This window comes from Dryobates pubescens, chromosome 3, assembly GCF_014839835.1.
Source record: "Dryobates pubescens isolate bDryPub1 chromosome 3, bDryPub1.pri, whole genome shotgun sequence".
Classification (NCBI taxonomy): Eukaryota; Metazoa; Chordata; class Aves; order Piciformes; family Picidae; genus Dryobates; species Dryobates pubescens.
This window is the reverse complement of record NC_071614.1, coordinates 29,045,592-29,058,098: the sequence shown is the minus strand read 5'-3', so window position 1 is coordinate 29,058,098 and position 12,507 is coordinate 29,045,592. Positions and strand designations below refer to the sequence as shown.

The 12,507-nt window shown below is 41.2% G+C and overlaps 1 protein-coding gene across 1 annotated transcript in view; it reads left to right on the top strand.

Moving 5' to 3' along the window:
* HS1BP3 (HCLS1 binding protein 3) overlaps positions 1 to 12,507 on the top strand; it is a 62,491-nt gene that overhangs the window by 2,945 nt on the left and 47,039 nt on the right. Inside the window, exons 2-3 of the mRNA XM_054179891.1 lie at positions 1,931 to 2,096; positions 12,045 to 12,252. Coding sequence (XP_054035866.1) covers positions 1,931 to 2,096; positions 12,045 to 12,252 — 374 coding nt within the window. The remainder of the gene's footprint in view (positions 1 to 1,930; positions 2,097 to 12,044; positions 12,253 to 12,507) is intronic.

Here is a 12,507-nt window from a genome sequence, read left to right as displayed (position 1 = left end):
AAACAACCAACTTTCTGCTTTGGCTTCCTTTTTAAAGCTACTCATGTAAAAGCAATTGTTTCTTGTGGAAAATGCTACGAAACTATATTCTTTCTTGGGGTTTGTAGGTGCTGCTTCTGCTTGAATAACAACAGTAGCAATATTAAATGAACTAAAACACAGGAGGCTGCTTATTTTGAAATGAAAGCGTTACAAAAACTAGTGTGCACTTTGGCTATTACGCTCTATCAGTCTCAGCCTCTCTGTTGATTTCTGCTCATTTAGAATAATTTGTATATTTAAAAATCCACATAATCCTGTGGTTATGGAAGAGATAATAGGGGTAGACCTGTTGTAAAAGGTGACAATGAAAGTGATCACAAGGCCTAAAGCAAACAAACAAAAATGTAGCAATTTCCCTTCCCTCTAATTGCTTTCTATTACAGTCATTTTAGTTCAGACTTTTTTAACAACTTCAAAAGGAAAACCTGAGGTGTAGGTAAGGTGCTTAGTAACTTCATGACATTTTCAGAACTCTTTGATATATCCAACTCTTACAGTGTAGTTGTGTCATCTCAGAACATCTGTAGGTGGATGATGCTGTAAGTTAAATAAGGCTGTTCAGGAGGAAAAGCTGCTGTATTTTTCCTTTTATCTGCATCAGAGGTGAAAACCAGGCCAATTGTAATTTATTCTCTCTGTGACCATGTTAACAGCTAGAAGTAAGTCACTCCTGACTACTATCTGACAGACCTGCTCACAGTCATAGCTGCAGTCACAGCTTTTGAGTGACTGCATATCTGGAAAGCATTTCCTCTGCTACTGGTACATTCTAAAAAACTCAGATCCAGCTGATTTTACTGGCAGGTGTACTTTGAGTCAGTATTTTGTCTGCCACTGAAAGAGACAACACTCCAGATAATGACTGTACCTTAACAGATTTGACAGACTGCTGTGGAAAGCGAGGCACCTATGTATTTATACATAAACACTATTGATTTTATGTTTAAAGCCCAACAGTGTGTAACTGAGAACAATATTTTGTGTGATAGTGTAAAGTCAGGTCCTTGACTGAGAACAGAATCAGAGCAAATAGAATGGCTTTTAGGTGCCTAGTATAACATCATAGCCCTAATGTTTTAAACATGGCTTGCAAAGAAAATTGGGTATGAAGTTGAGCCTGTGCCCTTGTTTGTTGCTGCCTGATTTGAAAAGGACGCTCAAGATGCTGTCTGTAAAAAGCTTTTTATTCCATTTTGCATTCAGATATTTAGAGGTTGCTTTCTTGATAAAACTCACCTTTCAAAAGGACTTGTCAAGTTTTGACATGATGAGAGGAGTCTTTTGAATATTTATTTGAAATTTGATTGTTTAAACCTCTTTAAAGTGTGATTTAAGTTTGTACACCTCACATATCCTTAGGTGAAAGGGCACCTGTGTTAATGAATCTAAACTCTGAAAATAAAGAGACAAGAATTCCACAAGACATACCTGCAATCCACAGGAAGTCCAGGGAAGATGGGGCTTAACATTCCCCATACAGCTAAGGTTGTGTCTTTGCCATTTGCAGGGGTATTCAAAGACAGAGGAGAGGAGAACAGGGGTTGTCATGAGTTGTAGTGAACAGGCCTTTGATTCAAAACAAGCTGTGATGAGAGATCGTGGAATCTTCTCATCTGCCTTGTTGGGCAGGACAGGAACCTTCAGATCCTGTTCCAAATGAATCCCCATCTTCTGTTCTAAGAAATGTATGTTCCTGGCATTTTGTCTGCAGTGGCATATGCTTTGGGATAGACTGTAGGAGGTAGGCCTGGTCCAAATTTGTATTGCTGCAGAGTAGGAATGATGTTGGGGTAGCATCTCTCTGGTGTCCTGTTGAAATGGGAAATTTTGCACCACTTTTCTGGAGCTTTGAACAAAATGCCTGATCTCTGCACACTTTCTTCCCTAGGCAAATTCAGAATACGCACACGGGGCTGGATTTGTCCGTGCCGGAGTACCAGGAAATCTGGGGGAAGATGATGTCTGGCCATGTAGAATATCACATTGTCGTTGTTACTCGACTGGCTGCCTTCAAATCAGCAAAACACAAGCCTGAAGACGTAGTTCAATTTATGGTAAATGCATGATCAGTGCTTGTTAGTGATCACTTTCTTAACCAACTCTGCTTATTTTGGTCCCGATGTAGCAGATACTTTATCATCATCATCTCCCTGGGTCAAGGTCCTTGGTTAGAACAACACAGTCTGTACTGTTTATGCACTAGGAGTGTTATACATATGTTGATTGAACTTTTCATCCCAGAAGCTCAAAGCAACAATGACTATTTATTGTTGGATTTAAGGCTTTTTGCATTATGGGTCAAAAATAGAAAGCAGTTAATTCAGCCTTTTGCAAGTCCTGCTACAGAGTTAGTTTCTCTGATACATGTATCAGCACTGGGTCTTGGTGCGTAAACATGAAATAAATATGTCATTGTTTACTTAAATAGAGAGGGAACCATGTGGGGCTGTAAGAGGAATGAACCTTGCAGTAGGTTAGCTTTGACCTATTAGCTTTGATCTGTTAGCCTTGACATGGTTTTAAAAATCCGTACTAGGAGAATCCTCCAGAGAAATGTGTGTGTAAAACATTATTGAGTTGGATTGTCTTTTTCATGATCTCTGCAGAGCTAAAGTTTCAAAACATAACGCATGAGATTTTACCTGTTTTAAATCATCTATAGCATGTGCAGATCACAAAATCACAGAATATTAGGGGTTGGAAGGGACCTCTAGGAAACTTTTAGTTCACCCGCCCCTGCTAGTGCAGGTACACCCATATCAGGTTGCACAGGAATGTGTCCAGGTGGGTTTTGAAATGCTTCAGGGAAGGAGACTTCACGAGCTCTCAGGACAGCCTGTTCCAGTGCTCCATCACCCTCACTGTAAAGAACTTTTTAGTCATGTTGAGGTGGAACCTCCTGTGTTCCAGTTTATACCTGCTGTTCCTTATCCTATCACTGGACATTACCAAAAAGAGACTGTCACCTTCATCCTGACTCCCACCTCTCAGATATTTATAGACATATATCACATCCACTTGAGCTGTCTCACCTGGGACTATCTACTCTGTCAATGGAAAAAAAAACAGGTTTGGAGTACAGTTGAGGTACTGTCATGGGTTGAGTTGAATCTGCTGCTGATATTCAATACCATGCTGCTGTCAGGTCAACTTCAAAATGAAAGTGCTGGCTGGAGCAAAGTGTCATCAGGCTTGAAGTTCAGATGGCAACACGAGAGGCTTCATGTTCTGATTGCTGCTTTTGGTTTCTGGGGTTAGAGTGTTGGTCCTTTTCCTCTGGGCAGGTTATGGGTTGCAGGGTCAAGGAGGTCTCTGGCTTGTGCTGCTGCTTCTGCATTTTGCTGCCCTTTCCTACAAGTAGGTTAAGGTAATTGTCATCATCATGTCATTAAACTCTTTGTCTCAACCCAGAAGTTTTTAGTGTTAATTCCCCTCCTGTCTGTGTGTGCAGAGGGGGGTGGGTAAGAGCAGGCTATGTTAACTCAGCACAGATACATATAGGGTTGATGGGAAAAGATATATTTGTTAAAGGGACTGTAAGGGGATGCACTCTGTGGCATGCCATGAACATCTGCTCTGTTCTGAGGGTAACTGTAGTGTCAAAGTGATGCGAGTGCCCAGTTACCTGGTAGACCATTAGCCCTAGTGTAACTTATGAATCCCAGAAGATAGCTGATAAATCCATATTTACACTGTCTCATCTTTAGATAAAGTCACATCTGTCAATGTTTTGAAGAGTTGCATAGTGTAGGGATGCCATCCATTTACTGCACTCATATGCTATATATAAATTGAAGGTGAAAGCAGCAATGCTAGTGTTAGAATTTGTTGTGCTCTCCCTCCTTGTCTCTGCAGTGTTTCCTTCCTTGTTTACGCTCTTGTGTTGTTTCCTTCTGCGTGCCAGTGTCATGTGGCTGTTTTGTAACATCAGCTGAGAAACTGGTTCTGTCTAAAAATGAATATTTAGGGGTTTGTTATTTAGTACTAATTTACACCTGTTTATTGAGCTTGTAAGTTGCACAGCCCCATTAACATTTGTTTAGGAGAGAAGTCCAGCATGGGCAGATCAGAGATAAGGAGTTTCTTTTTTTTCAGTAGCAATGCCTGCTTGTATTATGTAATACTTCCATATCACTCTGTGCAAGAAAGAATCTGACTAAACCTGAGGTGTTGAACTGGGCTATTGTCATCTAACACTTTGCTTCATTTAAGAAAAAGTAGATAAAATCAGCTTATCTATGAAGATGAGAAACAGACTTCCTACTGTGGTCCCCCTGCTTGCCAAAGTTGTCTGTCACCATGTCTGCTCTCTCATTTTCAGCACCTAGTTGCTCTTCTTAAGTGAAATGAACCTTTCTGGTTTCTCCTTGGGTCAGAGCTCCTGAAATTTCATTCTTGAAGGAGAAAACTGCTGTACTCTGATGGGAATAACATTAGACACATTTTCTTCAGCTAAGTCTGGTATATAAAAAAGTTGGTGTGTTAGAGTAATTTAAAACCATGATGAGAGGTTTTGCATCAGTTCATTCCAGTGAGTTTTTTCTGTATGTATTACTGGAAAGAACACAGGGATTCACCTGTCCTAAGTTATCTCTCTGTAAATTGGCTATTTTAATCTGAGCCTGTCTCTGCTTTTATGGTCAGTGAGTAGAAGGGGAATGAGGTGACTCATCCTTTGGAAATGCCTCTCCTTAAAGGGAAAGCAGTCTACATTTTAGTCTGTGGAGGGTTTTAACTTCAGGCTAAAATGCCTAAGGCCCAATGAGTTGCATGTAATTCATTGTCTATACCACCAGGGCCCTAGGGCCCTTTGTTACCCTAGAGCATGTCAGATGGTATAAGATGCCTCTCTTTAGGCAGAATGATGTGCTCTCCATGATTAGGACAAGGGGCAACAGGTACAAACTAGAACATAGACATTTTCACTTGAACTTAAGGAAATTATTCTTTTCTTTGAGGGTGATGGAGCACTGGAATAGGCTGCCTGGACAGGTAGTGGAGTCTCCTTCTCTGGAGACTTTCAAAACCCACCTGGACACATTCCTGTGCAACCTGATCTGGGTGTACTGGCATTAGCAGGGGAATTGGACTAGATGCTGTGAACCTCTAAGCTCCCATCCCAGTCAGTGCAGTAGTGTTGAGGAAAATACAGCTGGGCATCTATGGTTTTAGGGAATCCACGTTGTATAACACACACAGCTGGTGCCAATTTCACCTTTCAAAAGGACATAAGCATCTTGAGACTCTTCCTTCAGTTACCAAATATAACCTCAAGGTTAAGCAGCTCTACAACCCATTTGCCATATTTTACAAATGGCATTTTTTATAAAGTTATTCTAGATGTCTACACGGGCTGGCAGGTGTGACATTGGCACTGCCCTGGAACACAGTGAGGTGAGATGCAGCACACCACTCAAGGTGCCACTGGCAGTCATGTGAGTCAAGTTTCAGCCACATCTTGCCAGAATTTTGTGACTATATCTGACTGTCATGAGAAATGAGACACCTGCACATAAATGTTGTAGGCAGTTGTCTTAACCCAGGGCAAGTCCCAATTCTGTTTCTGCCAGGTGAGCTAGGTTGCACTTGTAGCATCTGTGTAGTACCCTAGTTTTGCTGGATGATAACTGTACCCTAGTTTTGCTGGTACATCATCCAGTTTTACTGGATGATGTACCAGCACAAGTAAGTGCCGTGTATCAGCACAAATAAGTCCCACAACTCTTCCACAGAGAGTTTACAGGTGAAATGTAAGAGAACCAGGTGGCTGGGAAAAGCAGAGAAGAATGAGGTTGCATTGGGCAGCAGATACAAATTTGTGTCGCAAGGTAGAGTAAGATGAGACATCTGAAAGAGGATAAAGAAATAGCTGTGTGCCTGTTCTGCCTTCCCAAGTATGGGAATGGGATAGGAGAAGGAACATTTTTTTTGCTGGCATTGAAATGTTCAAATCTGAGAGGCTGGAGGGAAGATGTAATGTCACTTTGCTGAGGTAACAGGTAGGTTAAAGAAGGCAGGTAGACATGGTAGGATTTCCATTGACTCTGAATACAACAATCCAATTTTGGCTACCTCAGAAGCCAGGTCTGTGTTTTTTGAGGCACTTTGCCTTTCTTTTTCTTCCTCCTCTCTTCCCTCTTTCCCTGAGATATTAGCTGTTCCTCCACCTGCTTCCAGTTGAAGTGACTGCCCCCACACTCTGGTGCCCTAGGTGGCAGCAATAAAACTCGCTTTCTGTGTGTTAGGCTGTGAACAACTGCAGGCAGCAACATGAACGTGCAGCATTTGTTGCTCAAATAGCTTCTCTGTGTCTGTTGGAAGAAAATGGTGAGTAGGACAAAAGCATTTTCTAAGCTAGCTGTGATTTAGACCACACTGGGTTGAGAGATGGTGAGGGCCTTTGGCCAAACCCAGATGAACATCAAAAAGGTATTTCAGATCTGACCTGTGGAGTTCCTAGCCTGTACTGAATGTAAACAATGCAGAGTTTCCTGTTTCCAAGCCTTAATGGGACTACCCAAAATCAGTATCATAACATTTTGAATTGAAACATTTGTGAGGCATTAGCAGAAGAATTAAACTTCTGTGATGACTTTCAGATCAAAATTCTTAGAAACTGGAGGGATTTTAAAATTTATATTAAATGCCATTTGTAAATTTGGCAAATGGGTTATAGAGCTGCTTAACCTTGAGGTTATATTTGATAAAAGAGTCTCAGAATGCTCTTCTTCTCTTGAAAGGTGAAATGCTGCATCAGAGGTACTGCTTCAAAGGTGATGCTTAATTATTGCCTGTAGATCTGCCATTTTCTGTGAGAAGAAGAAAAACTTTGTTTTGCTTAAATGCATTTCCCCTTACCTTTTTTAGCAACTACTCTCTTCCTGGCATTAGGAAAAATCCACTCAGCCTGTAGTACCTTCTCTTTCTGTCTGCCCCAGTTTAATTGCTTCTCTTTCAGAAGTATATTTATTAGTCAGGTTCTTTCTTTTTCAGAGCTGAACAAATACGGAATTTGCTGTAGAACTGTCTTCCTCTCATAAAATGAGGGAGTATAAGTATGTGGGTGTGTATTCATCTATGTTTTCATCATTGCCTGTTTGCATATGTTGTCTTTCTTCCTGTGGGCCTCAAAATCTGTGCGTTGGAGTTGTTATTTCCTGACCACACAGGTGTGTTGTAAAGATAAATTCCTTCACATTATAACCTCTTGTGGTGTGAGAGGGAGGGGGGGAAATCCCTGCTCAGTGTAGCAATAGGTTCAGGAGCTGTTAAGAATTCATGTTGATTAAAAAGAAATATTAGAGTGCTTGCTTTTCTATTGGGCAAAACAGATGGGGAGAACAGCATGTAGTCATGTAATTAAAATCTACCATAATGCATACCCACGAGGTCACCAAGCAACATTAGTTCTGGAGTGGCTTGAATTGGGAGCATACAAGTGATAGTTTAGTTTGTGCCGTCTGCTAGAGGGAATGCTTTTGCTTCCTATGTCTAAAGCTGGTGGTTGTTTTAAAGGACAGTGCTGCTGTATCTCCATTTTCTTACAGTGTTAAGAAGTGAGCTTTGTTAGAAGAAAGTCACAGTAGCCATGATTTTTTCATGAAATACTATAAAATCAAGCGTGCTCTTCACGAGTGTGCATTGGCTGGTCAAAGGACTTGAGTTAGCGCTGAGACCTCCATTTCATTGAGAACCTTGCAGTAGATATAAAGCATATGAAGACAAGCTTGAGGTCAGAAATGGGGCATTAAAAGGAGCATGAAAGGGAAAGGAGTCGTTAAATCCCATTAATACTGAGTGGGATCAATTTCTCCTACGCACATCTAAGAGTCCCAGGCTCATATCCTACAGGCATTCTGGTGTGTGCTTTCATGCATGAGGTTCTCATGAAGCAGGCAAGACACATGAATGAGATTGAAGGGATTAGCAGCAAAGTTTCACTTTGAACTTCCTGGTGGTTTTCTGAACCTTCTAGCTATATTTGATCATATTCAACTTACTTGTTCCTGGTGCAAAAAATATTCATCCCATTTGTGTCTCATTTTAAGTTCTGTGTTGGATGTTAATTGTTACAGGCAAATAGAATCTTGACCTGGCAGATATGCACATGCTTTGCTGTATTTGCATGATTAACTCTTTTGAAGTGAAGTAGATTAAGCCTTTGATATTGTGACTTGACAGAACTCCTTGAAGTGTGTGCACTCAGGCTGACTTACAGGTGGCAGAGGTTCAGCTTCACAGTATTCCCAGATTTCAATTAGAGGCATGGAGGGGGAAAGTTTTCATTGCAAGATCCAGACCTAGAAGAATTAGGGTCAACAGAGGGAAAATACTTGAATATTAATCAAATGGGACTTTTTTTACTTAATAGGATTGATAAATGGGGTTTAGAACCACATGTAATTTTTATCTTGACATTTTGGGCTGTAGGATGCATCAACTCTTTTCAGAGAGTTGTGAGTGGCAACTAGGAAAAACGAGATTTAATTTTGTTACATGCTGGTACACTTGCAAAATTGTCAGAGGACACTAAATTAAAGGGGTCCAAAATTGTCATGGCAGAGCAGCACTTCCTGACTGGAAAGGTGTGCGAGTGCTCTGTGTGATGCATGGGGCTTGACTGGAGACAATACACTCTGGGGCGTCTGGATGGTGTTTTGTAAGGACCCAGAGTTGCCTCTGTGCTGATGCACCCACACCTGGGGCACAAGAAAGATGTGGACCTGTTGGAGTGGGTCCAGAGGAAGGGCATGAAAATGGTGATAGGACTGGAAAAACTCTTTTATAAAGAATAGCTGAGAGTGTTGGAGTTGTTCAGCCTGGAGAAGAGAAAGCTCCAGGGAAACCTTATTGTGGCTTTTCAATATAGGGACTATAAGAAAGGTGGAGAGAGAGTTTTTACCAGGACCTGTAGTGACAGAACAAGGGGCAACCATTTAAAACTGAAAAAAGGTAAATTTAGATTAGATATGATAAAGAAATCTTTTACCATAAGGGTGATGAGACACTGGAGCAGGTTGCCCAGAGAAGTTATGGATGCAGCATCCATGGAAGTGTTCAAGACCAGGTTGAATGGGGCTTTGAGCAGCCTGTTATAGTGGAAGATGTCCCTCGCCATGGTAGTGGGGTTGGATCTTTAAAGGTCCCTTGCAATACAAACCATTAGGTGATTCTGTAATTCTAAATGCATCAGTCTGAGGTTGTTGGATCCAGCTAGTCCTACTGCTGCATTTCCAGCACCAAAACCAAGGTAGAGATGGCAGTGGTGTTGAGCAAAGATGAAGAGGAGCCAGCAATAGCCAGGGTTTGAGCCAGAGGGACAGCCTCAGCTGACAGGGACTTGCTTGGGCCAGCATTGATGTTAGGTAAGTAGGTCAGAGTTTAGGTTTAACATCTTGAGTATGTGATAGGTCATCCCAGCAGAGGGCAGCCCCACACTGTCGGATTTTAGCTTGCATGGTGTGCTGCAGGCTTCAGGTACCGTATTAGTATGCCTTGGATACCGCGTTATCAGGCTTTGTGTGCTGTCCTGTGGTATGGTTGGTGGTGTGCTTCAAAGCTCATCCAGATTCACAAAGGCTCAATTAGCCCTAGGCTGCAAGGGTGTGTGTTTGCTTTGGGTTCAATGGTGTAATTAGACATAAATGGAGATTTATGAATAATTTACAGAGTTTGATAGAGGAGGAATGAAAATTAAGTGGGGAAAGTAATAAGTTTATGTGTTCTCATTTCAGCCTTACTTTTTGAATATTTTAAAGCCATTTTTGACATAGTCTTGTTGATTAACTGCTGTCTGGTAATGCTTTCAAACATTAATTTGTTATTTATTATTGGCATTAATTAGGTGTTAAACATTTTTCACAAATCAGACTTGATTCTTTTTTTTCTGAATGAAAGATAATATTGTTTATTCTTTTGCAAAAGTGCCAGTGAATTTTTCACTGCCTTTATGTTTGCTCTTACACAACATTTTTGGGAGGGGCTCTAGTATTTTACCCAGTTCAGAGTACTGGCACCTAGCAAACTAGTAATATATGACAGTTCAGGAATTGCAGAATTGCTTTCCTCTGTTTTTGGGGTATCTTTCAAAGGGAGGATGGTCTTATTCTGGGTGCATCTTTTTATTACCGTCGCTTTAGTGCTCGGCTGCTGAATTACATGCTGGATCCTACATGTGGAGGACAGTGTTGCTCACACTTACCTGCATTATTTACAGGAGACAAGTCTAAAATTCTTGGGTTTTATTCCCCTGTCTACTCAGGCTTGGGTTTTTGCTTCAGATACTTCTTACAGAGCTGCTTTCCTTTTGTGACTGGATGCTGAACACCTAGTGAACGTTGTACAGCTGCAATGCAAATATTTTTCAAATCAGTTAACTTGTTCATAATTACTGCAAAAGGCAGGGAAACATGAACCATAAGGTAGTTATTGCTCTTTATGCCTGCATCTAATTTAGTAAACTAGTCAAGATGTGTCTGTTAAGATCAGGACCTGTTCTCTGGCCTGGAGGGCAGCTAGCACAGGCTGGCTGCACAAAATTTTCTTACCGTCTGCAGTGTGCATCAGTACCCAAACTGGCTACTGTGTGGTCTCTGCACCAGGCTAAATCTTGAGATGAAAAATAATCTAGGAAGTGATAGCTGCCCCAACAAAACTGTCGTGGACAGTGTCAGGTTCCAGTAGATGCTGTAAAGTTCCTAACAGACAGACACTCTGAGGTTCCAGATCCTGGGAATACATCTGATACTGCTTAGTTTGCTAGTAGAGATGTGAGTTATGGATTCTGGGGTAATCTCTAAGTCATTTCCCTTTTATTCTGAGCTTTTTGTTGACTTTCTTTTATCATTGTGTTGGTGGAAGAACTCTGCCTTCTTCCATCCCAAGAGGTGGTGCTTGAGTCTTTCCGTCTTTCATGTTGCGATATTAATTAGAATTCACTCCACTAGAGTTCACCAGTGTGCTACAGGAGAGTAAGAGCTGGACTCTATAGTAGAGGATCTATGCCATATGTACTCCACTGTCACTAGTTTTTTGATATTTTTTTTCTTAATCTAACACTGTATTCATTGAACCACATTCATAGATTATGGGGCCATAGAAGGCCATGATGTATAGATGCTACAGTTGATGAGCATGATAGTCACTCCATTGTGCCTGTATTGTCAGTGTTTTGTTTGTGTGTGGAGTTTGTGTATTGTTTTTTAAGGTACTGAATGCAAAACTTATTGTGACATAGAAGCCTCACTGTTTCTAGCCAGCATTCCCATGGTTACTGCTTTCCTTGTAATGTCTTGTGTCTTATTCTCCTCAGGCTTCCTGTCTTTGCAGAAGGAATGACTTCGTTTACTGTTGGCATCTTCTCCCTGTCCCTGTAGGACATGGCCAAGCTGTTGAGTTTTATTTCCTCATGGATAAACTAAATAGTCAGGGGTCAGACGAGGTTTTTACCCTTCAGTTTCTTTATTAAGTGCTCTGCAGGGCAGCCAATGTGCCCTTTTTTTAGGTCTTAAGAACCGGAAGGGCACTGAAGCCCACCAGGGCTGATAAATGAGTCTTCTGGCTCAATGGTGAAAAGATGCAGGCTGCTTTCTCCATCAGATACCTAGCTGTCCAGGCTTCTCTTGCCTCTCAGGGCTGCACATTTTATAGCTCATTTTCAGTGGACAAGAATTTTTGCTGTCAGAGAAAAGTATCTGGAGCAGTGACCTATCCAGTATTTCCTTAGCTGATGAATCAGATAACTGGATGCTAGGTATCTGGCAATGAACTTCAGTTCCATCAGGGAGCAGATTTTAATTACAGAATTAGAAAACCACCAACAATGCTTGGGGTTTCACTATGTAGATAACAGGATTTTATTAGACTATATGTAAAGCTCCTTGGTAATTCATGGTTTTCCACTTCAGTTTCCAGGGTTAATGTTTCACAACTCTTAAACGGCTATTTTGTTGTTCCTATCTCTCCTGTAACGAAACTTACCTGGGCAGCATGTGTCATTGCAGGTTTCCAAGAAGTACAGTGAGATAGAGGAGCTCTACCACAGACTGGCAGCACGATATCCACAGGCTTCTCTTCCACTCTTGCCTAAAAAAGTTCTCTTTGTGGGGGAATCTGACATCTGTGAACGAAGAGCTATGTTCAACGATATCATGAAATTCATCTCAAAAGATGAGGATTTAGCAAGAAGTCCTGAGTTACTGGAATTTTTAGGTAACTAAAAGATGTGAGTGTCCCCTCTCCCGTGAATGTGCTTAATACAAGTGTTATCAAGGTCTTGACTGAGATAGTCAGAAACTGGAGAAGATGAGAGTGAAGGCTGTCACTGAAAATACCCTCTTGTGCATCTAACAGTGCATAGTTGTGTTTGCTAGTGTTTGGTTCTCCCAGTGAGCAGATTTAGAAGCAGTGATACCACAATGTGTGCTTTGAAAGTATCTGTCTCACCATCTCTTGTTTCCCTTAAGC